Source organism: Enhydra lutris, unplaced genomic scaffold, assembly GCF_002288905.1.
Source record: "Enhydra lutris kenyoni isolate GAN:26980312 unplaced genomic scaffold, ASM228890v2 scaffoldscaffold13, whole genome shotgun sequence".
NCBI lineage: Eukaryota > Metazoa > Chordata > Mammalia > Carnivora > Mustelidae > Enhydra > Enhydra lutris.
The window spans coordinates 21,348,859-21,374,794 of NW_019154097.1; the positions used below are offsets into that span (position 1 = coordinate 21,348,859).

General features: G+C 49.7%; 1 protein-coding gene across 1 annotated transcript in view; it reads right to left on the bottom strand.

Annotated features, from left to right (window-relative positions):
* Positions 1-3,269: 3,269 nt before the first annotated feature.
* LOC111146196 (tenascin C) overlaps positions 3,270-25,936 on the bottom strand; it is a 110,180-nt gene continuing 87,513 nt past the window's right edge. Inside the window, exons 18-28 of the mRNA XM_022501635.1 lie at positions 21,717-21,839; positions 20,450-20,593; positions 18,292-18,411; positions 16,348-16,491; positions 15,238-15,368; positions 11,675-11,807; positions 10,070-10,221; positions 9,062-9,158; positions 7,974-8,135; positions 5,911-6,074; positions 3,270-4,016 (exon numbers count right to left, since the gene is read on the bottom strand). Coding sequence (XP_022357343.1) covers positions 3,906-4,016; positions 5,911-6,074; positions 7,974-8,135; positions 9,062-9,158; positions 10,070-10,221; positions 11,675-11,807; positions 15,238-15,368; positions 16,348-16,491; positions 18,292-18,411; positions 20,450-20,593; positions 21,717-21,839 — 1,481 coding nt within the window. The 3' untranslated portion in view covers positions 3,270-3,905. The remainder of the gene's footprint in view (positions 4,017-5,910; positions 6,075-7,973; positions 8,136-9,061; positions 9,159-10,069; positions 10,222-11,674; positions 11,808-15,237; positions 15,369-16,347; positions 16,492-18,291; positions 18,412-20,449; positions 20,594-21,716; positions 21,840-25,936) is intronic.

Here is a 25,936-nt window from a genome sequence, read left to right on the forward strand (position 1 = left end):
CTGGAACTGGGGTGTGGATGAGGAGCAGCTCTATGGGACCCCACGTCCTGTGGGTTTTTCCTTCTAAACATCTCTCAGAACTGTATGCCCCATCTCCAGGACAACATGCCTACTGAAACTCCATCACCTTTCCCATGGGCCCCTGTGGCACTTCCCATCCCAAAGATGGCCTGGAGAAAAGATAGGGCCCTAACCCTCCCCTGCTTAGAATTCCTTAGCAGTTTCCCATTGCACTTAAGAAAAAAGATTGAATGGTGAGTGCTGTGAAGTGTGTAAACCTGGCGATTCACAGACCTGTACCCCTGGGGATAAAAATATATTCTACGTTTATAAAAAAATAAAACTTAAAAAAAAAAAAGGAAAAGAAAAAAGACTGAAATCCTTATCCTGGAGTGGAAGAACCGTCAACAGGATTCTTGGCTGGCTTTCTGCACAGTCTGGCCATCTCAGGGCCTCTAGAGATACCCTGCCCTCTACTTTCCCTGTCTTCCTCCCTGATTGACTCCTACTTATTGTTTAGGTCACGATTCAGATGTCCTTTCTCAGGGAACCCTTCCCAGTCAGGTTCAGGTCCTCGTTAGATATTCCTGTAGTGTCTCGGCTTTGCTTCCCAAGCATACCCTCAGTTTGCATGTCTGGTGCGGTGGCTGTTGCCAGCCTCCCCTGGCATGGAAGCTCCTGAGAGACCAGGGCCCATGGTTACGTTGTTCACCTCGTGCTGGACCGATGGGGGGTTATTCTGTACTGACTTTGAAACAGAAAGGGGAAAAGAGAATCCTGGGGGAGAAGAGAGTCGATCATCACAGCCCACGAGACACCCCCCGCACCCGTCCCATACTTGGAGTTGGCAGGGAATGGTGGGAAGAAGAATGGCATGGGAGGGGCAGGCTGAGAAAGGGAGAAGGTGGGATGGATTGTCCCAATAGATGGGGATATGTGGGCAGACACTGTGGTGGTCATGGGGAAACCAGCCTCCTAGGCTCTTTGATTTGCATTCCTTGTTCAAGGCTAGAAGTCCCTCTGCAGGTATCCAGTGGACAGAGTTCAAGTTACATGCCCCAGCTCCCGCGGGGAGTGGGAGGGAGTATTTTCCCCTGTGGCTTCCACGGTGGGAGGCGGGAGTGGAAAGAATGGTGTAGGGACAGCAGCCAGTGACAACAGTGGTTCCCAGTGTCCCAGAGAAGGGGCCTGTCTGTCAGGGTCCCCAGGAGAGGCAGGAGAAGAGGGACTGTCTCCAGCGGTGCAGACGAAGAGAAGGAGAGCCACAGGGGGTCACACCATCCCAGGGCTGGTAGTGGCTAGGTGTGGGACCATCCTCAGGCCTGAAGGGACTTGAGAGGGGACAGTTTTCCTCCAGCTGGAGAGAGAGCTGAGTGGGGATGGCCCATGGACAGGAGCTGTGCCTCTGCTAGGAGGGAAACTGTCAGCCCCTGTGATGCCACAGAGGTGGCGCTGGAAAGTAAGGACCCTGAACACCCTCGCCCCACCCCCCAGTGTCTCAGCACTTCCCATTCTGATAGCCAACCAGAAACTTGAGGGCACGGAGGTCCCTTGACATAATCCATGCAGGGTGGCCTTGAAGGGTACAAGCAGGGGGAAGGGAGAGAAGCATTTGGAGGAAGGGCAAAGGGAAGGCCAGACTCCCTGGAAATTCATTCCCAGCTGAGAGCGTCCCGGAAGGCGGAGTCTCAGGACCCCTTCCAGGAGGGAGGCGTTGCTTAAAGGAACCCAGAGTCGGGGACTGAGGACATGTTTGAGGAGTGGCGAGCTCATGCTTTAACCAGGACGTGGGCAGCTCTGCGTGTCTTGGCTCGGGCCCTTCTGCCTGCCCATCCCCCTCTGGGGGCTTCTGCAACCAGGTTAAGGACCCCTGTTTGATGGGGAATTGGATTCTGGTGTGGCTTCTGGGAAGTACCTCACCCGCTTCCTTACATCTGTATTTGCCGGGAGAGGACGGCAGTGGCTCTCAGAGCCTCCCCAGGGAGCTGCTAGCAGAGGGTTAAGCCTCCCACTTGAGGCCTGGTTGTTCAGGTTTACACAGCAAGGCGAGTGTTGCTATGGCGGAATGGCAGGCAACAAGTCTTATGATCTGGAGCAGCCCATTGTGTATATAACGAGACAGCATTTATTAAAGCAAGATAAACCCAGCCACGAAGGATCTGGCCCGAGCCATAAATTTTTCTGGTCCTCAAGTCTGAGCCACCACATTCCATTTGAATGAGGCCTATCAAGCCCAAATATTTTCATTAAATAAGTCCCTTTGCTGAAAATCCCCAAGAGAATGAACTGGGAATTTCTCCCCACCCCCCAACCCACCCTGTTTTCAAAGACGAATGTGTAATGTGGGGTTCTGACCCCATATTTGATATTGCCCGAGTACAAGCAGATCTGCTGTGCTGGACAGTGAGTTTCCTCCACCCCTAGACGCATTTAGGCTAGGGCTGGGTGACATGGGGTGGGGGTGGTGCTGAGTAGGGGAGGGGGAGATCTTCCCAACAGACATTCTTTCTCCTTCCAAGATCTTGGGGTTGTAGGAAGGATCTGCTGGGCTTCTTTGTACTCCATCATTCCGCAACTCAGGGCACACATTTCCTCGGGAAAGGAGGGATTTTCATCGGGGTTCCGAGGGAGAGCAAGAACATGGGGGCCAGAGACCTGAGTCAAAATCCAGTCCTATGATTATTTGGGTGGGTAGCCTGTGGGCGAGTCATTGCCCTTCCATGAACCCCAGCCCGTCATATATAAAGTGATCATAAAGACAACTGACTCTTACTGGCACCTCCTCCACACCAGGCACCACGTTCAGGGGCTCATCTGGCTGGTGTTTATTTTTTCCACAGAAATGCTACAGAGTTAAGAAGTGTGAGTATTGATTGGGAAACTGAGGCACAGAGAGATTAGGGAACTAGGGGATGGTGGAGCCAAGATTTGAACTCAGCTAGTCTGCCGCTGGGCATGTTGATCCTTGCTGGGTTAACAGCTATCTCCTCATCTATATCATGGAATTTCTAGAAGATGGGTATAAAAGCATCTTTGAAACCACACACTCTTAGTCTTGAAAATATTGAGCAAGTGGTAACCTTTCTCCAACTTCGTTCAACTCTGTTCAAAAAAGTGCTTTCTTCTCTCCCAGCCTATAGGCCCCCTCTCTTCTTCCCTTCTTCCTAACTGTTCCTTTCTGTTCCTATCCTGCATTCCTTCCTCTGTTCAAGTACTTTGGCTTTGGTGGAATTCAGGCTGAACAACGAAAGGCAATAACAGCCGAATTTAAAAGTACTTGTGCTTTTATTAAAAAAAAAATACAATCAGGTACTGTCCAGATGTGTTTTGGAAAGGAAGATCTCTTTAAAAATTCTTAGTTTTCATCATTATTATTATATTAATAATATTAATCATATCCTTAAAATCCAAACAGTATTGCTTTTCTGGTTTTTGTTGCATGAAATGTAAAAAAAAAAAAAAAAAAAAAAAAAAAGGCGGGGAGGGGGGAACGGCCTCCCATGACACACACCGAATCACTGCGAACAAAAATAATGATACTTATACAGCTTTGTGTAAAATACAGCCGGTTCTAACACAAACTACCACTGTACAGCCTACCCCTCTCCCATTCCCAGAGCCACCCAAGACAACCACCTCAACACCATCACTGGGAGATGTTTGCTGATTCAAGCAATGAAACAGACACCTGTGGAGACTGTTGTCTTTGGTGCGAAGGAAGTCCTCGCAGAGAAGGGGAGGCCAGTGCTCCTGTCATCAGCCCCCATGATCCACGGTCACCTTTATCTCCTGCCAAATACCCGGGTGTGGCTTGATGGTTGGACAGGTTGTATTGAGACTTTGGTAAAATTTGCTTCTTCCTCTGGGCCCTGCTCCTCTCCCACCCAGTTAGTTGTTCCTGGAATTTACGCCCGCTTGCGCCTGCCTTCGAGATTTCGGAAGTTGCTGGGTCTCAGCTTCATCTCAGCAAACTGGATGGAATATTCGTGGCCCTTCCAATGGAACCAGTTGACGCCCTATGAAAAAGAGAAGGCCTCCAGATAGGTTTCCACTAGACAAGGTGTTCACCGACCACTGCTGCTTGGTTGACGGGAACAAAGGGAGTTCTGTCTGAACCTGACCATTTGATATCTCACAGCTGTCTATTGCCTATCTGTGTATTGATCCGTGTACTGAGAACTTGCAAAGGAGCTGGCTGAATCTGACTCAGTTTTTCAAATGTCAGTCAGAAGCCACTTGCATTTGCATTGAGCTTTGAGCTCCCATAGTGAAACAAAATGGTAGCTGGTGAAACAAAATGGTGGCTGGTGAAACAAAATGGTGGCTTGTGAAATAAAATGGTGGTTTGTGAAACAAAATGGTGGCTGGTGAAACCTCCCATCAGTAGGAGTAGGTGCTGAAGGAATTCAGGTCATGCTTGGAGGTTACAAAATTGACTAGCTATATGCAGGGGAGTCTCTAGTTCCCAGGATTCCTGTGGACTGTTTTAATAAGGGTTTGTCTGGAATGGCAGGAAGAACACAGGCAGAACACAAATTTTACAACCTGACATATAGGGTTAAACCTTAAGGCTCTTTCTTGAGACATAAATGGTCTTGAACCAGTCATCAGACCTTTCCGGGCTTTAGTTTCACCACCTTCCCCCCCATCCTCCAACCCCTTCTGGGTATGAAGTGCCAACCTTGGAAGAATGCTATGAGGGTTACATGAGTTTGTGAGGGAGCGATCATAGTGCTGGGCACATTGTAGGTACGAAGTATATATGACTTCTCTCATCTCCAACAGGGAAAAGCATCCTTAGAAATTTGGCCAGAGATTTTTTTTTTTTCCTCAAGAAAAGATTATATTTGTGTCTGGACCTCCTAATTCTATGTTGACTCTGCCACAGAGTCTAAAGATAGCAGAGTCTGCCTGTCAAAACCCATAATGCCCCTTGCCCCACGGTGTGGTTAGGGGGGTGGGGATGGTCTGCTTCTGCAAGTGCCTCTAGGCGGCCACCACCTCATTCTCTGACCTCTCTTCTTTTTAGCACTATGGGGCTGTGAGGAGACCTGGAGAAGTTAATGGCTGGTAAAATGAGGCAAGAAAATAGAGACACTTCATGGGAATCTGTTTGGCGTTCACTGACCGCGGACGGTCTCTGAATCCGACTGACAGGTTGGGTGTGAGAATGGCTGGCTTACCCCATGGGCAAATGTGTCTGTAACCACTCAGTTCTGGTGAAGTACTTGGTCTGCCTTCCTCTGCCCTCATCGTCCCTCGGACAGAGGTGCCGAGCGGGACGCAAACCCTCCTTGTTCTATGCTGGGGACTGAGGCCTGAGAGGGAAAGTGAGGTCACCGAGCCCACACAGCTGCCAGAGCAGAGCCTGAGCTGGGACGGGGCGCCCCTAACTCCTTCGTGGCCTTTAACGTCAGCCCACACTGGAGAGGGGGGAGGATGGAAAAAGAAGTTTCCTTTCGGGCATGCATTTTTGTTTTTGTTTTTGTTTCCAGAAGGACTTTGTGTCACTTTGGAGGCAGGGGATGAGAAAAGAAAGGTAGTACAATAATGCTAGAGTGAAAGTACCCTGGGGCAACATCATACGGTGGAAAGAACACCCCACTTATGCCTCCGCATCATCTAGACGCCTCCCCTTTAATCTGCTTTCCTTCTGGAGTTCAGCTCTGGCTCTGTCTGCTGAGAGCTCTCTGTTTTGGAATCCACTGACCAGTGGTCTTTCTGGGATCTTCACGGGTTAACAGGTGCTGTCTCGAGGATTTCACCCAACCTCCTGTGTCCCCGAGGTTCCTCCTTGCAGGAACAGAGGTGACACCATGTCCCAGAGGTTGCTGCCCCCTAGTCTTGGCTGGGACCGAGGGGCTGGGGTGCCCCCCTGTCACCTGCCCTCGACCCTCACAGTTGGCTCACCTGACTGTGGTTGTTGTCCCCGTACCTCCCCATCAGGTTGACACGGTGACAGTTCTTGTACCAGAAAGCCCCCTTGTAGGACAGGGCGCAGTTGGTGATGGCTGAGTCCGTGTCCTTGTCGAAGGTGGAGAAGGATCTGCCGTTGTGGTAAGCCATGGAGTCACCTGCAGAGAGGAGATACGGATCTGAGGAGTCCCAGCACGGGTTTTCCTCAGGGGCTTGGAAGGGCAGAACTGGGGTGGCAACTGAAAGTTCCTGGGGTCACTGCCCTTGAACCTTGGGCCCAGAATTAGTGTCGAGCACAGGATTGGAGGGGAACCCCCGAGGGTTCATGGCTGTTGGAAGCAGCATAATGTGCCAGAAAGAGGCCTGCGATGGCTTTGGAGGGTCCGGCTCTCACTCCACAGTATGACTGGCCCACGTCAGGCCTCCAGCTGAGCCTCAGTGTTCTCTTCTAGAAAAAGGAACCAGCGCATTGATTCTGCCCACCTCCGTGTGCGGTGGGGACAGTCAGTGGATATGAAGGTAGAGGGGTACGTGTAACAGCTGTGATTTTCGCTGCTTTGATCATTTTGTTTTGCATTCCTTTACATAATGGGGCTCAGAGAGGGAAAGACAGGACTGATATTTTGAAGCAAGGTTCAAAGTGCCTCAGATGCCTGGTTAAGGAGGAAGCGACCAGGAGCAGGTAGGTATGGAGGAAACGAGGTACCCTCCTGTGGAGCGCAGGCTGCCGCCAGGAGCAGCTCTACCACGGTCCCCTTCCTGAGGGGGCTTTGGAGATGAAGGCAGAGAGAGGCGGGTGCAGCCACATTCCCGCTGCTCAGTGACCCCCGCCCCACCACCCTTCCACCCGGTGACAATATCCTTCTTGCCTGAAGCCACTTCACTCAAACAGATATTTATTGCCAGGTAATAAAATGTCAGACCTCTTCGAGGGACACAAGAATGAAAACCATCTTGGCCCCTGGCTCTCTGTGTTTACTACCGCCACGCTGATCTCGCAAGCGCCTAGCCTCTCCTTAGACAGCAAATCTTTCTCTGGAGACTCTCCCCATTATGGATGTTTCCTCTCGAGGCTCAGAGAGACTGGGGAGGTACCACAGCTTCTGCTTTTTCTGTTTTCATAGACATAACCCGATGCCACCCCAGAGCAGGGAAGGGTGGGGATACTGTCAGACCTGAACCCTCCTCATTACGAAGCACACCTGTCTGCCGACAAGCCCGCCCCCTGGGTCCACCTCAGGCAAATCACCCAGCTTTTCTGGGTCACAGTGTCCTCATCTGTGTCACAGGGACATCTTCCTGGACCAGTGTCCCTGACAATCGGAAGGGGGTAATGCTTGTGGAACAGATGCAAAGAGGAGAGGCTCCCTCATAGGCCTGAATGTGTGTGGCTTCCTTACTAACTTCTCTTCTAATGCGGAGCCGGTAAAGCACACAGGGGCTGTTCCAAGTCCATGACATCTGCACGATCTGAGCTAGCTTATGCACGGGACAAGGTCCACAAGGACCATTTGGCAGGTAGTGAGCTTCTGGCCATGGGGTCTGGGGGCTGTGGCTGGATGACCCCATTGCAGGGGTATCCTCGAAAGGATGCAAGCAGCCGGGGAAGGAGTCCATGCCTGCAACCCAGAGTGGGGTCCACAGACCAGCAGCATCCTCAACAGTGGCAGCGCCAGGGAACCCATAAGAAACGCAGAACCTCAGTGTGTCCGCACCTGCTCATTAATGGGATCCCTGGGGGGTTGAATGTACAAGAAATTTTAATAAATACATTTAGATGCAGTGGGTTAAGTGAGTCTTCAGGCTCAGTTGATATCTAAAAATGGGTAAGAAAAAGACGTATTGTTCTGATTCTCAACCCTACTTTGCTTTGGTGACCAAAGTATCTACCCTACTCTGCCCAGTTGAAGTTCTGGTCTAGTACCTAGTAAGGATTCCGATATTTGTTGACCGTATCAGTGGATGGATTCGTGAAGGAAGGAATGAGGGAGGAATGAGCTAAAAGCCTAAGGAAGGCTTCTGTGGTTCCGGAGGCGGGGCGTGTGGCTGTCCCCTACCTGCGGTCCCGCTGTAGCCCTCCACCCTCAGCTTGTAACGAGTCTTGGCATCCCCCACGCTGAACTTGTCGTAGACGGCGTACGCGGTCTCCCCGTGGTCACGCAGGTCCACCCGGAGCTCGTACTGCCCTTGGGCTGTGATTTTGTGTAGGTTGTCCAGCCCTGTGGAGGACAGGCGAGGGTTACAGAGGAAGCCCGAGTGACTGAGGCCATTGCTTCTACTCCATCACCCTGTAGGAGCAGCGGTTGGGCTCTACAAAGAGGTTACGCCTCCCACAGACCCGGACTTGCGGTCTGGTCTGGTTTGCTCCTTGCTGGCACAACATCAGGTGAAATCTAGGGTGTTTCTGAGCCTCAGGGAAATTCAAGGTGGCATCTATGCCCTGCCCACCTCCTAGGGCATCGTGAAGATCCAGGAGATAAGGTGGAGAAAGCACTTTTAACCTTCAAAGCCCCTTGCAGGAGGAAGGCAGTGGATGCTAAGGGGATGGACATTTCCCAGTGAGGGCGCCGGAGAGCGGAACAGTGCCCCCTGCAGGGAGATTGTGGGAAAGTGCTTGCTGCGCGAATGGATCGATGGATGGATGGATGGACGGACGAATGGATGGTGGCTTCGTGGTGGTGTTTGGGGAGATTTCAAGTGGCAGCTCTACTGCTTATTGGCTAGATTCTTGTGAGCACATGACTTCATTCCTCTTTTCCCACGTGCAATCCGGGAATTTTGTAGATTGCGCAGGTGCTGGGTGTTCCAGGTTATGGCTATAAGGTCCATCCCAGCACCTGGAGCCCAGGATGGAAACAGTTAATAATATCAGTGAAGATGAGTCTGTATGTGGTTCAGTGAATGAATTCAATCTAGGCTATCCTTCACATCTGGTTGTTGGCTCTTCCTGGACCACATTTTTATTTTTAATGACCTAGAGAATTTAAAGTCTTTTCCAAGGAAGAGTTGGTATCCTGTGTCTACTACCAGAGCTACTGTTTCCTCCTAGGCTCTCTCTCTCTCCCATGGGTTGCTGTGGCTTAGGAACAATGACAAGGAGGGCAGAAATGGGCACTTGGGACGCACACAGGCAGGGGTGCATTACCAAGCCAGAATTCTTCTCTGCGGTCCCCAAACCCAGCAGCATAGGCTTTCCAGTTGCGATAGAAATCCTCACGTCCATTCTTGCGTCTCAGGAACACCTGGAACATAAGAATCAGGGCACACGTTAGGTCTCAGAAGAAAGAGAAGGCATCTCTCTGACAGGAAGGGCATTGGAGCTGTGGGAAAAGCACCAGTCCCCAGCTCTATCTGTCACTAACTTGCTGTGTGACTCTGGGCAGGCCACCTCCACCTGACAAACAGGGATTAAAAATGATGATGGGTCAATTAAAAATTAAGATGGATCACTTGGTCTAAATGCATCACTCTGGGTAGGACGCTGATATGGAGAGAGGCCATGCACATGGGACAGGGGGATGTGGGTACGCTCTGTACTTTATGCTCACTTTGCTCTAAAAAATAAAGTTTATGGGGCCCCTGGGTGGCTCAGTCTGTTAAGCATCTGCCTTCGTCTCAAGTCATGATCCCAGGGTCCAGGGATGGAGCCCCGCATCAGGGTCCCTGCTCAGCAGGGAATCTGCTTCTTCTTCTCTCTCTGCCCTCCTCCATGCTCTTGCTCTCTCTCTCTCAAATTAAAAAAAAAAAAAAAGATTTATTAATTAAAAAAAATACTATCCAGCTCAAACAGAAATGGGATTGAAATAATTCACATCAAACTCTTAGCACAGTGGTAGACAGCAAATGCTAATTAAGCCACATACTGGGCTCTATGACTGCCCTCATTTTTATGCATCACAGAGTTGTTTGAGGATCAGATCAGATAAATTACAAGAAAATTATTTTCTTCTGTTTTTTTTCCCCCAGCTTCTTCCCCATTCCTTTCTTTCAGAGACAGCATCTGAGTGTCTCTGGATGACAGGCTCGATCTTGCAAAACCTCCAAACATCGGGGTCTGTGTACATGGGTGGACATGCCTCCCCCTCCCCTTCCCCACCTCCCCTGCTGTGCCCTCTGCCCCCAGGCCCCAGGCCTGAGAGCTGGGGATACTCACGATCCATCCACCCCCATCAGAGGTCATGTCACAGAAGACTTCCAGAGCCTGAGCCTTATCACCATTCAGGTAAATGGTGTAGAGGCCAGAGGTGGTGTCCCCATTCAGCATTGCTTGGGAGCAGTCCCGGGGGAATGGGTACAGGAGCCCAGCTGCAGGATAAGAAGGAAGAGTGGGCCTCTTAGAGCAGGAGGATTGGGGTAGGAGCTTTCAGATTGCAGCCCCACTGGGCGCTGCCTGGATGTCTAGAGGCAAGCAGCTTTACCTCTCTCCGGTTCCGTTCTCTTGTGTGCAAGTCGGGGATAAAGCCTCTTACGCAGCAGTGCAATGAGGGTTTAAAGATTATGGCTATAAGGCACCCAGCTCCGTCCCTTCTATTCATGGAGGTCACCAGTGATGTCAGCAGGGTGGTGGGGGGAGAACAGAGCTGCTCTGAGGAGCGAGTATCAGGCTGACCTTGATCTACCTCGAGCAGACCCAGGTCCTGGCAGGATGGCTGGGTGTCTAGCTCAAGTCGGTGGCTCGCTGTGGATCAGGGCACTCTATGGAGCATCTAACAAGCATGCTTTCCGAATTCTTCAGAGGATTTGGGAGCCAAAGACAAGAGTTCTAGTTTTGAACTTGCACTCCTTTGCCTCAGGACCCTGGAGAAGTCATTTAACTGCTCTGAGCCTGGGAGGGACCAAACACGAATGCCTGGGAAACCTTCAAGTGCTCTAATGTGATGCAAAGCAACGTCAAACTTGACAGAAACGCAATCTTGGGCTATGCTGAGCAGGTGGGACAGAGAGTTAGCTGTTCTGACCTGACCCCTTCTGGCAAAGGGGACCCTGGCTTCTGCAGCAACGTCAGCAGGGGGAGTGACTGGAGCCGTGTGTGAAGGGCAGGAGGCACTGGGATGCCCTCTGGGTACCCCACGCTCAGGGCTTTTCCAGAGGCCCCTCTCCCCCTCTCAGGAATGTGCACGTCCTCTGAATTCACCAGAGAAATGCCTTGCACGTTTGCTGTCTGCAGACCACACCTGGTGGCCCGGAACCCCCGAGCCCAGATCTCCCTCTCACTCATGCTAGAACCTAAAGTCATTTCATCTCTGGGAGCCTCTGCTACCCCTGCAGAAAACGGGACCTGATGATCCTACCAGCTTGGTGGGAGGACTGGTTTTGATTTTGATCATGGGCGGGTTTTGTAATGGCCCGCACGCTGAAGGAAAAAAAGGCCTCAGCTTATAGTGAGCCCAGCCCCTGGTCCGCACACTGGGCTAGGGGCTCAGAGAGCACAGGGGTCTTGTGAGGAAGGGATACTTGTGAATCCCATAGATGAAGAAACTGAGGCTTGCAGAGTGGCAGTAACTTTCCTAAATCACCCAGAGCAAGTGGTGGAGATGAGGCTTGTGTCCAGAGCTCTCACTACTGGCCCTCCTTCCCTCTCACCACGAGGTCCTTAACCTTCTGCACCCACATTCCTCGGGCTTGCAGGGAGAGGCAGGCACTGATCCTTTTAAGAGATTTGAGGGAAAAACTCAGTCATAGTCAGAGGAGAAGTGGAGGGTTGGTCTTGTCTCACAAAGTTCGATCTCAAAGCCCAGTGGAGCCCGGAGCCCCTTACTTGTGGTAAAGACAGTCTGGACCAGCTTGCTCCTCAGGGGCCCATTCAGTGCCTGGATCTTGGCCGTGTAGTGGGTGGAGGGGCTCAGCTCCGCCAGGCTATAGGAGGTGGTTTCTGGACCCAGAATGACTTCCTAGGGGCAGAAGAAAGAATGTAATAGTCCTTTGCCACATAAATCCTCAGGGTACAGATGATACATTCATTCATTCACCCATCCATTCATTTCTTCATTCAAAAGGATCCACTGAGTCTCACTTGATGTCAGGCTCCATGCTCACTTCTGGACATGAAAGACAGGGGAGGGCAGCATGAGCAAATGTCCTGAGGCCAGAAGGGACAGAGGAGGAAGTAATGACCTAGGTGAACCACACTTTGTGCTGGGTGCTGGAGTGGTGGAAGAAGTGGGCAAAGACCTGATTACAAAGGGCCTTAAAGTGCCAAGCTATGGAACTTGAAGCTTATCATGATAAGGAATGCGGATTCCCAAAAAGTTTTTGAACAAGTGAATGAAGTGAACCCAGCTTAACTTGGAAGCAAGATGAATCACACAAAGGGCAAAGGGTTTAGATTCTCAGACCAGTTATATCAGTGGTCCCTAATAAGGCTCTTTTTCACAGTCCTTTGGGAAGCTTGAAAATAATACAAAGCCTGGGCTCCATCCCGGACTGGCCACATCATAAGAGCCGGAAGTGGGGCTCTCCCAGGCACATACTGAAGAAGCTCCCCGAGCGGTTCGGATTTAGTCAGCGTGGGGATCTCGAGTCAAGGGATGACTGCAGGAGCTCAGCAGGCAAGAGCAAAGGCCTGAGCCGACCCAGCATGTCTCCTTCTAGAACAGAGATATCCAGGAGAGGCATGTGTGTCCCTCCACCACCAGACCTCTTCGCACTCCCCCCTGTAGTTTATGACTGCTCACGGCACTGCTGTCTGGAGAACATTTGTTTTAGCTTTCAGGAAGTCTTCCTCCTTTTCAAATCCTCTTTCCAGCTTCCAACGCCAGTGAATTCACTTTTTAGCAGATGACCTTGGTGTCTGGTATTCAACCTACGCTGCTAGCAAACCCAGCCCAGCTGTGCTGTGACCTGCAAACACGGCCGGCGAGGTGTAGACAATACCGAGTCAGTGCGGAGGTCCCGCAAGGTTCTCTCGCATGCTCATGCTGGGCAGGTGGGCTCTCCTGATTCTTCCATGGGGGAGGGGGGCAGGGGACTGACTTCCAGAGAAGCTGAGGGACCCACTCTCACTCCGTAAGTGGTGGGGGGCAGGGGCCAGTTTTAACTCCTGTCTCCCCACAACCTGCCCAGGACTCTCTCCTCCTGCACCAGGTTGGTTTTCTTGAGTGAAACATACAGTGATGGGGACTAGACATGCAGGAAGGTAAGTCAGTAGGCTGACACATGTGACCCAGTGACCTTTACGTGGCCCCCAGGTCTGGTCCCTGGGGAAGGATCAGCTATTAAGCTGGGTTCATTGAATTACTTGGGGATAAAATTACGACTCAGCTCTCTCAGCGTCTGTGCGAAGTCCTTTTCTAGGCAATCAGGGTAGATCGAAATGAGGTTCAGGACTTGAGGTAAGCTCAGTTCTAGGAAGGGTGCTGGTGAGTCCACTGTACTCATTTTACAAATGGGAACACGACACCTAGAGAAGTGGAGGGACTTGCCTCCACACACACAGTGAGTCAGTTTGTTGTTCTGCCAAGTCAAAGAAGGGCCACGGGAGTAACTAGAAATGTGTGTCCACTTCTAGTCAAACATGGTGGATTGGACATACCAGTTTAGCTCTGCTTTCTTTTAGAATGAGAGTGAAGGGACAGAAAGTACACGTCCATGAGGATGAAGTGGATGACAGATGAGACAGACAGAGGCATGCCATGTCCACAGAATCCTGACGGATGGGAAGGGCTGTGGTGGGGTACCGAGCGAGGGGACAGAGCCCAGCAGGCTGAGGGGAGAGCTGACCGAGTGGGGGTGGGGGGGCCAGCCTGAGGCTGGCTGACGAATGCCACAGGGCCCAGCAAGTTCAGGAACGGAATGTGTACAAAAGCAAAGATGCCTTTGAAGGCCGGTGTGGGGCATGGCTGAACAAAAGTTTGTTTAACAGCTTAAATAAGGAACAGATTCCAAGTTCTCCCCATTTCTCTAACCACCCACCCCACCCCGCCCGCCCCAGTCTGGATGGCTGTCCTTCCCAGTCCAGATGAAAGGCTGAGGTGTACTCTCTGGAGACACTGAGCCAGAAAGAAGACTCTGGATTCCAGTCCGCCAGGCCCAGTGGAGCTATCTGGGAACAGAATTAAAGGTGTGTGCACCGCGGGGGCTCAGGCTCCTCCTCCAACTCCACTCCGGGCAGCTTGGCTTGAAGGAGTTGGAGGATCCTCTACGGAGGTGGATTAGGTCAAGAGAAAAGGCTTACAGAGCTGTTACTTTCGAGTCCCCCAACAAAATCGCTGGGCACTTGCTTACTCTGCGGTAAGCCCTGTAGTCCCGTTAGTTGGCAAGCTCTGTGTCTGCCGTCAGAACTCCCAATAAGCTGTTTTGTTCTTGATGCAAGTACAAAAGGACCATCAGACACTGGGCTGAAGTCTCCACCATGAAAGATGAAGACCCAAACCAAACAACAGCAGTGAAACAGAAAAAGAATGAACGAACGAACGAACGAACAGAACAGAACTTGGAGACACTATGCAGGTTGTAGAATAAAACACCAGTAACAGGGCACCTGGGTGGCTCAGTGGGTTAAGCCTCTGCCTTCTGCTCAGGTCGAGTCCCACATCGGGCTCTCTGCTCAGCAGGGAGCCTGCTTCCCCCCCTCTCTCTGCCTGTCTCTCTGCCTACTTGTGATGTCTCTCTGTGTGTCAAATAAATAAATAAAATATTAAAAAAACCCACCAGTAACATATACTCTTAGAGATAAAGAGGAGAGGATAGGCGGAATACAAACAATATGCAAGAGAAAGACGGATGAACCCAGAATAAGGAAGAGATTGTGGAAATGTAGAGTGTGATGACCAAAATGAAAAGTTCAACAATGAGTTCAGAAAATAAAGTTTAGAGATCAAGTTCACTTGCATGAAAGGAAGGGCTAAAGTTATTTCAAATTGGAAGGTAAAGAAAAGATGTTAAGGGTCAGAGAATATAAATAACATTTGTCGTAAATACTATTAATAATTGTTGTCATAAGAACATGGTGACGTATGTTTCAATATATAATGGAATGACGCCATCTGTGATATTGTATCTATGGCGAAGATGCTAAAGAAACCCTTGGCTTTTGCTCAATAAAACATTAAAAGACCATGCACCCAGCTCCTAGAATGTCCTCAAGTCTTGTGAGCAGTGGTTCTTGACCTATCAAAACTGGGAGTCTGGTTAAAGGGAGACAGAGAGGCTGGAGATATGATTGAGAAGGTCTGGCATGGCATCCAATCCCTGTTAATTTTTTTGTTTTCAGCTCCCTAGCTGCACTGAGATGTAGAAACAGCCCCGGGGTGATTCTTCTTTCCACTGAGGATCACGTCCAAGTTTCAAATGGGAGTGGGGAGTTTATATACTGCAAGATACCTTGACTGTGCCATCGACAGATTCATACACCAATAGGTAACCGGTGACCGATGTCCGGGGGGCTCTCCAGGTGAGGAGGGCAGTTTCCGACTGAACTTCAGTAGCAGTCAAGTCTCTTGGAGAATCAAGGTCTGCAGAAGGTAAGTCATTTGTCAGCAAATATGTCAGCAACTCTAGGACAAAACTCCCTTGGCTGGGTTGTCAGGAAGCCTGGCTTTCCCTACCGTTCATCTACAGGACCTTGGGCGGAACCTTTCCCGTCTGTAAGGAGGAGGCTGAGTCATGTGATCTCTGAAGACAGAATTCTCTGTGGTTTGTTTCATCCTGAAGGTCAGATTTTCCTGAGCCCAACACACTCTAGATTGGCCTAGGGTGGATTTGGGGAGAAAGACACAGCTGGGAACATGATTCCCAACCCCTCTGGGTCCTGAATAAGCGAGCAGGAAGATGAATGCTAATATTGGCATTCACCCCTACCACAAGAGGATGCTTCTTCACTTTCCCGGCCTGCTGCAGTTTGCAAAAAGATCTCATTATGTAAAAACCTAATGGACATCTAGGAAAACATGCCTGAAAAATCCTTCTCTTAAAAATATTTCCCTGTTGGGGCGCCTGGGTGGCTCAGTGGGTTAAGCCTCTGCCTTCAGCTCAGGTCATGATCTCAGGGTCCTGGGATCGAGCCCCACATTGGGCTCTCTGCTCAGCAGGGAGCCTGCTTCCCCCTCTCTCTCTGCCTGCCTCTCTGCCTACTTGTGATCTCTGTCTGTCAAATAAATAAATAAAATCTTAAAGAAAGAAAAAAAATATTTCCCTGCCTAGAACAAGGATCATTAAATACTGGGTTGAGGGCCAATGGGGACTGGTTTTACACTTTAAAAAAGCCCTCATCTTAAAACCATTTCCTAGTCCATGGGGAGAACGTGGTCATTTCAGTTCAAAAGGAAATGATGCGTTTCTTAAGGTCCTGATTGAGGGGGCGCTGGTGAATTTAGCTGATGCTGATGTCATCACATTGCAAGGATCTGACTTAAGAAAGAAGGAGTTGGAGAGCATGGCCGTTTAAGATGGAGGCTGTGGGTGGGCTGCTTCCAGCTCCCGGCGTCTCTGTACCTGTTGTGAACTTAGCAGTGATGACGGAGCTCTTCTGGGGCCCTTTCTCTGCAAAGATCCTCAGTGTGTACTCCGTGGCAGGCTCGAGGTCGGTCAGAGCGTACTCCACCGTGTTCCCGGACACTGTGCGCGTAATTTCCGGCACTAAACATGAAATACACACATCGAGGCAGTTACCGCTCCCCGTGCGAGCCATCAGCACACTTGGCACATGGTGCACACACCTACTTCTAGCAGAAACTTTCAGGGACCCTGCGGAAAAGCAAGTCTGATTTCTGAAATGACTCACTCCCTGTTCTCTCTCTTGATCGCTCACCCCATACACAAAGGATTTATCATATGGAGACTGGATTTTTCCATGCATCAAATCGGGAGGAAGGGGACCTGGGGGTCAGGAGGTGTTGCCATATGGCGCTGTCTGGGGGAGCTTTGCAGCGGAGGCTCAGGAACCAGCTGGAGGAGAGCTGCAGCTAACGTCTCCAGCCTCAGGCTGCCCAGATTTAATGCTACTTGCTCTCCCCTCTTTTTCACTTACTCTCATGTGCTTTTATCATCTGACAAACGTTGTTAAATCATGAGGCTGGAGAACCACAAAAATCGGGCAGCTGCAGATGTACTAAAGCCTCGTTACTGCATCTCAGACCCATTGGGTCAAGTCCAGTGGGGAAACCAAAGCATGGCGCCAGGTGGGTGTGCTTATTTCCTGATCACAGGTGACCGACCACCTGGGCTGGCCGGGGACTGAGAGATTTCCCAGGGCGTGGGACTTTCAGTACTGGAACTGGGAAAGTCCTGGGTAACCTGGGATGAGTTGATCGTCTTGTTTCTCACCCATGAAACCCCCTCTCGTGGACCAGGCCCTTTTCTAGGTCTGCCTCTACTAATCCCATATTCCCTGTGAACAATGCTCTGGTTCACTGTAGGTACATCACCAGCTGCCCTGACTCAGAGTTCGCTCATTGGGAATATTTAAGAATTGAAGAGATGAATGAGTGAATGAATAGAAGAATAAAAAGAACAAACCCCCAAATCTCTCTTCCCACACTCTCCAGCTTGCTCTATGCCCATAAAGAACTCTCTTAGGTAGTGGCCCAGGAGTGAATGCAGACTTTCAGAGGCTCCAGGCATGGGTCATGGCGTCCCTACATGTTGTCACTGCATGTAAAACAATCCTGAACTGAAAAATAGGAAACTTACATATGCCTTGGGATTCAGATAGTGAAGTCTTCTTCTAGAGTAGCTCATTACAAAAGCATGAATTCATTCTCTGAAAAACAATCTCTTTCTCCTCTCTCTTACTCTTATTTGATCTTATGTTTTGGTGGCCGTGATGTGTTGGTGCCCAAACAAGTGTTTAGTGAGCCAACTAAGCAAATTAATTAGCACAGATGTCTGCAAACATGAGGACAAAAAAATTTCTGATTTCTCAATTGCATCTGTTACCTCCTCTGTAGCCTCTAAGAGGCCCAGGCTCCCCAGTGCCTCCTGAAATAGCCTGTTTATGACTATGGATTCTGAACTCATTCTTTGTAAGAGATGGGAGCTGCTGCCTGGAGAGGAAGGTTCATGGTGACAGGCAGGGAGACTAACAGGTGAGGGGGACAGGTTGGGGGAACACATGCATGCTGGAGATGTGCCCTTAGTTTTCCTCCAAATGGCCTACCGGCCTTCCTTGGTATAACGACAACATTGATGCCCTTCACTTGTCAAAAAGCAGGGGAGGATGGGTGAGGTCTCCCTTGCTTCCCTCTGCCAGGCCCTCCTCACTGGCCTATCCAGCCCCGGCTTCAGCCCATGAGTCTATTCTGAGAACCACAAGGACATCACTGGCCTTCTCAAGCTACCCATGTATTTTTGCCATCCTGGGCCAAACATGACAGGGAGGAGGAAGAACGACACAACAGACACTCCTTCTGGTGGGGAGGGTCTTAGACATGGCCTTACCTCTCTCCCCTGTGTAGGAGATGATGTAATTATCCACGGGGGCGATGGCTGGCTGCCACATGGCCAGGGCTTCCGTGTCAGTGATGTTGGCTGTCACCAGGCCAGATGGGCCATCCAGAGCTGCAAAGAAAGATGATGATATGTTGGACAGCTAGGCCGTGGTAGGGTCAGACATCAGCCCACAGCTTCTCCGCTCTCTCACTGCTCCTGGACTCTTGGGGTTGGGACGCGGCGCCTGGTGTGCGCAGAGTTTAGCATCCTGAGTCTGGAGCGGGGACGCCCTGGGTTTGAGTCATGATGCCTTCCCTTGCTGCCTGGGCTCTCTTGGGTCTCCGTGTCCCCACTTGTGCAAGGGGCATCCTCATTCTGTCTGGCTTTATCCTCAGTGATACTCTGGGGCTTACATGATAGTGGAGGTGGAAAGGAGCTGTATAAACATCATGGGGGTTATCTCTCTGGTTCATCACTGTTCCCAGGGCAAGAACTTACAAAACGGGAAGCCTCCCAGAGTCAGGGCTGCCAGAGGCTCTTCTGGGCTTTGAGTGAGAGCACCAGTAAGGGGTCTGGTGGGCACTGTGGAGCCCCAGAAGCTGGCAGTCCCCGGTTCTAGTGTGCCTTCTCTGCCTAGCGTCATTTCTTCAGGTGTCCCAGGGCAGCTGCTAGAAGGATGAACGAGGCACTGCATGTGTGAAACGTGCTGGGGCAACGCTCGCTCATGGCTGCTGCTATTAGTAACATGGCTGTTAACATCACTGGCATCTTTGACGTGATTCCCAAATGACTTGTACTGACAGAGGACGCTGGCCTGTTTAACCGACCCCTGCGACGACCTAGCATCCCTTTCTCAGAAGTTAATGTAAATAGGACTATGATCTTCTTGCATTTGCATTTATACTCAATTATCCCAGGACAACGGCCCTGGGAGGCTGGAGGGCAGCTGTCAGCAGCTCATTTCACAGACGAGGCTCCTGAGCCCCAAGAGATGTGATGACCGGCCTGAGAAGCAGGCGGAGGCAGGGTACTTTCGGGAGCCCACATGGTCTGCTCCGAGCTCCTTCCTGCTTCAGCCCGTCTGTACAGGATCTCCTTTAAATGTCCAGGACAATGGGCCTCGGGAGGGAATGCATCCACCGTCTACAACCGGAGAGCCCATGAATGAAAGATTTCTATGGGGGAAATACGGGCCTGTGTGGAGAGCAGAGAGGACTCTGGGTTCAGATGGGATGTTATAATTGCATATAATCAACTCTTTTCGACTATTAGGGTATTTTTAAAATTTCCTATGAGGCCCGCTCTTTGGATCCTTTAATGGATTAGACTGGATAATTGCTCTTCTATCAAAGGATAAATTGTTCAGAGACATGGCTGCCTGAAGAGAAATTTTCCACTTCATTCTCCCTCAATGCAATTCATTATTTCCCCCTCCTTACAGTACGTTGTACAAATCAGGTTATAATAGGAAAATAATCCTCTATTTTAGAAGAACACGAGGCTTGGAGTGAGACTGACCTAAGTTCAAATTTGCTCTAGCATGTAGTAGTTCGGTGGCCTCGGCCAAGGTATTTCTTTTCCCTGGATCTCAGTTTTTTCCTCTGTAAAATGGGAACGATAGAAGGCATTTTCATGGTTTAAATGCAAAGGGTTTAATAGCAGTGCCTGGCATGCAGGAGCTGCCCAATCAGGAACGGTTACTTTAAAGCAATCCCTGTTCTGTCTGTGCGAGGCACCTGCTTGAAAGGATTCCCGGTGGATTCACGTGCACAGTCATTTATATCTACAGGTTGTTTTAAATAGATCATGTCATAAATTATGGCACCCTGCAAAGGAAGCAGAATTGTACCCATTTTACAGAGCAGGAAACTAGATCCTAGAGAAATTAACTGACAACTCACGTATCTCTAAGTGGTACACTTGGCATTTCAATGTAGGTCAGTAAGACTCCCAAACTGTGTTCTTTCTTCCACACTAACCCAAGAAATGAAGGCTCAGGACGGTGAAGGATGAAATCAAGGTTACCCTGCCTGTAAGAGGCCAGGGACCAGAAATGAGGTCTCTGGTGCTCCACATTCACTCCATTTCTCACTAGGATTTCCCCAAATAAAAGAAGTTTTTCCAGCTGCTGAGTCACAAGCAATCGTGCATAAGGTGAGAAAAACACCTGTGGCGAATGATCCTGAGACTGGTTCACTTTCCTCGAAGCCCTTCATGGCGACGACGCTGACAAGGTACTCTGCTCCCGGTAAGAGCCTCACTAGCCTGGTCCGAGTCTTGGTTCCATCCACGATTACCACTGATGGTGTCCCTGGAACAGGGCAAAAGCAAGATCAGGAATGGTGAACCTCACTAAAACTTACTATTGCCCCAAGAACGGGTGTATCTGATTTGGAAACGAAACTATATCTTGATCCAGTACCATTTTCTTGACTTCCTCTCATTTACTCCTGCCCTCTGGCATAAGAGAAGATGTCTTACTTTTTGTATAATGCTTTTTTTCCATCAGTGCAGATGCCAAAAACCCAGCCAGGAGGGGAAAAAAACATGAAGTCACAATGTGCTAAAAATGGCAAGTTTCCGTTCAGTAGAGAGCTGGCATGTTTTTATTTATTTATTTTCCCCCACAAAGAATACGAAAAGCTCAGTATGTAATGTATATCTCATCTATTTAACCCATTGTCTTAGCTTTGGAGTATACAGACTCCCTTCCCAGCAGACAGCCTACTCTTTTAAGAAAAGAAGATGGTCACAGTCAAGACTGTGCTCTTATATTTATGAAGAAGGCTGCAATTTCTGTTTCCTAGAATTTCAGGGCTGGTAAAGAGCTTATATACCAGCAAGCCAAACTTCTATAGAGCTGTTACAGCCTTGCTCTGAAGAGGTATCAGCCATGCTTTCAGGACACACTACCACCTGCCAGAATGTCTTTGCGCAGATCTGACGGAGCATCCCCCCTGCCCCACCATGGTCTTTGTTGTGGCCCTTGTGCATTGAACTAGAACTCCCAGTTCCACTAGCAAAGCCACAACTCCCCATCTGCACTGAGATGGACACATCTGAGGACCAAAGGGTAAAACCTCACATACATTCAGGTCAGGATCAGCTTTTCAGATGAGTGTGCTCAAAGAGAAAAGGACCAGTGTATTTAGAGTCTCTGCCATTGTGTGAAAACAACACTGGGGTCTATTTCTCACAGGAGTAGAGGGGTTTCAAGGCCAGAGAGGGTCTTCATAAAATGACCCTTTGCAAGGCACTTCCTCCAAGGACTTTATAGTCCTTTACAAATGAAATCTATAGAGATGGTTGCCAACAGAAGAAAGTAATTTTCTTTGGTCCTATTTGGGAGTCTCAAAGTTATGAGAGTCTCTTCACTATCCCACTCAAACCCTCCAGGAGCTGCTCCTCCCTCCACCCCCCTTCCAGGGCCCTACCTCCTGCAATGGGCACGTAGGTAACCCGGAAGCTCTCCACCTGGGCAGAGGGCGCCATCCAGTTGACAGCAGCCGAATCTTCAGTGATGTCTGAAAAACTGATCTCCTTCGGAGAGCCCATAGCTGTCAAGGAGAAAGCACATGAGAAACCCAGAAACAGTCAACTTTCTTGCTCGCCAATGATTCTTTCTGGATTCCTTATCTAAGAAGACTCAGCCTCTAGAGTTAGTGTCTGAGCCAAGCCTTGAGGATGGAGAATGCGGTGATCTGTGGTCAAGTTGTGATTTGACAGAGACAACTGGTCCCTCATTCAGGCCCAGGGCCCAGGGCCGTAGAGCTGGCATTAGGTTTTGTTCAAGTAGAATGTTAACACCCAGCTGATACCTGAGGAAGTGAGGCTGGGTGGTTTCACAGCTTGGAATATGCCATCCTAGAATTTCTCAGTTGTAGCATTTCCCCCCCCAAACCTTTGCTTTCTAGTTCCTTTTATTAGATGATTCCAAGACTTGACAATTGTGTGGTGCTTTGTAACTGATAAGGATTACTCCTCATTTAGAAACTTCTGAGAAGAAGGTGTGGTTGTAGCCATTTTACAGAGGAGGAAACTGAGGCTTGGTTCACCGACGCATGTTGCTGTGGTGTGACCTTTCTGGGCCCAGGACCGGGCAGCAGAGCCGGCGCAGTCCGGGGATCCTGGAAATAACATTGACATGGAAACTGACCTCGATGAACCCATTCCCAGAACTGGATGGAGGTCCAAAGCCTGGAGAGCAAGCAAAGTAAACACAATACCTCCTGCACATGGGTCTACCTGCGGGGAGAGCCTTGCCCACGGGGCAGTTTCTACTATATAAATATCTCCCCCCAAAACCCAGTTTCTGCTGGCTTTTCCTGTGTATTTTTTGGCTTAGCTCTTTGCCCTCTTCAGCTGACCATATTTAACCAGAGAGATCAGGAAACAATTTTCAGGTCTCCGGGGAGCTCATTTCCTCATCTTTTCCCTCTCCAACCCACGTTGATCATTAAGTTTTAAAACCCACAGCCCACGTGGGGGAGATGTTTTCCCCCCCTCTCCATTTCTGTTTCTCTCCTCTTTTGGCTTTCTCCTGTGACCTTTCCTCCTGGTTGTCAGACTCTGTGGCTGCCTGGGGTTCTGCCCTTTCCTTGGAACCAAGCTTTGAAACCACAAGGGCTCTGGAGCCTGGAAGATCTTGATTGTCCAAATACCGCGGAGGGCCCTGGCAACCTGGGGCGGTTCCCTTCACTTCTGTGAGCACCAGTTGCTCCATCTGTCAGTGGGAGAAGTCATGCCCACCTATGGGAATATTTTCCAGGATTAGCAGAGCTAATGGGTGTAAACCCCCTAACAGAATCTTGCAGAGAGTAAGAATTCAGTAAAAGTGATTGTTCTCTCTTTATTTTCTTCCCCATGTAATTCTTTTTCCCATGGGCTACCCTGATTTTGAAGCAACTCCCAGGAAAGATCTGGATAAGGTTGGCTGAAAATAAAACCCAGTGAGGTGTGTGAAAGCAAGCACCGGGGCTCTCCTGTGGCCAGCCTTGTCCAGGTGGCCCTTCGCTCTGACTGCAAGCCTCAGCACATTTTAGATGGATCTCCTGTGGCTAGCCTTGTCCAGGTGGCCCTTCGCTCTGACTGCAAGCCTCAGCACGTTTTGGATGGATCTCTGTGGCCACAGCCTTTTTCTCTAGATGCCAGGTTTTCTCATCTACCAAACGGCAATATTATCTGCCCTGTCTTAGAAGACTTTAGAATTTGTCGCGTCATACAGCGTGCGCACCTGAGGGCCATGCTCCATCAGAATGGCAGCAGGGAAATAGCTTTGCTTTACAACTTGACGGAATGGCCTGGGAGGGATGGGAATCCAGGTTCAGTGTTGTGCTATTTTTGGATGATAGGCCTTTCTCCGTGTGAAAGACTATGTGTGATTTTAGCATATCTCCTTCTGTCATAAACAGCGCCCACAAGCCTCCAGCACCACAGGAGAGGAGATGGTCAACGGGAACCTGAAGACAGAGCCTCCCACAGCAACTAAATCATTCTGTTGAAGAGTTGGGAGACATAAGCACAGCGATGCCTCTCTTTTCCCAAGTGGATGCTTGGTTTTCAATAAAAACTCCATTAGGGAAATATTTGGAGTTGCTAAAAACTCCCAAGGAGGTAGAAGAGGGCTTCCTTCTGCAATTTGCATAAAAAGTTGCCATGCCCAAATCTGGAGCAAATGTCCATTGCTTTAATGAGGTGGCCATGAAAAGTCATTGAAAAAAATTTATTCTCCCTTCAACATGTTTTTACCAAATACTTAATGTGTCCCAGGTCCCATATTAAGCTTCGAGGATAGCTACTGGAACCAGTATGGTTTAAGAGCAAGGATTTGGGGGTTAGACTGACCTGGGTTTGAATTCTGTTCTGACTTTCCTAGCTAAAAACACCTTACACCCTTAGTCTCAGTTTCCCCAACTGTGAAGTGGGTTGAATGTGGCTTTCCCTTGGTCTGGCTGTGTCACGGGGATTCGTGGAGATAAAAGTGTCCGTTGCCCTGCCCGTGCGGCATGGAGGACATGCCTTGTAATTGGTGGTCACCGTCTCTATGCCTCATGGGAGTCAGAGCCCGAGGGACGGAGCATGAAGAGCCTGGTTCACACAGGAGTGGGTCTCTGCAGGCCTGCTGGGTCAGGCCCCGGACACAAAGTCATTGCCACTAGGTGGTGCGTGGTTTCAAGTGCATCTGAATTGGAACTGGGCAGAGGAGTTGCGAGGTTAACCGTCTGGGAAAGGGGGCTGGTTTCTGGGAATTTGGAGAAGGGGCACTGACTACCCCCATGGCCTCTGGGGTGGAAGGGAGTATGGAAGGTGTGTGTCTGGGGGCGGTGACGGAGACAGGTGAAAGAATCATCTCAGGCTCCTCACTAAGCACTCTAATCTCCAGAAGAGGAAGACAAAGCTATCATACTCCGTGGCTGGGTTTTTAACTATTTTCTGTCTGTTCCGGGGCCCCTCCATTTGGTGCACGGAGGCACACTGGTGTTTAGCTCCCCAGAGACCAAAAATGCTCCTGGCAACTCTGGACTTTCCAAAGAGGGACCATGGCTGTTGGGAGGAAGTGGCACAAACTTCCATTTGCCATTGCAAATACAGGGATTAACCTACGAATCCATTAGTAGGGGCTGGGGAAGCAAAGAAGGCATATGGGATTATCTCTCTGATCCAGTAAGCAAGAAACCCACATATACCAGACTGTAAAAGAGTGGTTTTCTTCAAATCTTTTAAAAAAGAGAATAATAGATTTATGTCTAATTTTGTCTATTTCTACAGACAAAGAAGTGGCAATATCGAATGCCTGTATTTCGAGCAGCTAGGGAGCCGGGACGGAGTTGCAGAGAGACTTTGCTATAGATCCTTTCTAAATTTTGAACTTTGAATCAAGCACCCCTTTAAAAAATTAAATTTACATGAAATCAACCCAATCATAGTAACAGTATTGTTACAACGGGCAAGGAAACGAAATATTTGATATTCATGATCTTCCTTAAACCTCATGGCTGAGGGGCGCCTGGGTGGCTCAGTGGGTTAAGCCTCTGCCTTCCACTCAGGTCATGATCCCAGGGTCCTGGGATCGAGCCCTGCATCAGGCTCTCTGCTCAGCGGGCAGCCTGCTTCCTGCTCTCTCTCTGCCTGACTCTATGCCTACTTGTGATCTCTGTCTGTAAATAAATAAATAAAATCCTTAAAAACAAAGAAAGAAAGAAAAAAAAAAACCTCATGGCTGAATTCTGAGTTAAATTCTACTTGCCAGATGGGGAGACTGAGGCTCAGAGGGGAAAGGAGACTTGCCCAAGACCGCACAGCTGGTAGAGCAAGGATTAGGCTCCAGGGACTCTCCCCAGAGGCTCTAGGCCAAATCGCTGTATGCGCCGCCCCTGACCCTGACCGCCCTTTCTGCCGCTGGGCACTCGGGGCTGGCAGCTGGTGCTCTGGGAGTGAGAGGAGAACCTGCAGCAGCTTTGATGAGGATAAAGAGGAACAGAACATCCCAGAGAGGAGAACCTGCAGCAGCTTTGATGAGGATAAAGAGGAACAGAACATCCCAGAGAAGGGTTTACAACTACGCAGGGAAGGAAAGAAGAAGGAGGATGGAAAAACAAGAGGGAAACTTCATAAAACACATGAGGTTACAATGGAATAAGGCGTATTCTGTCTA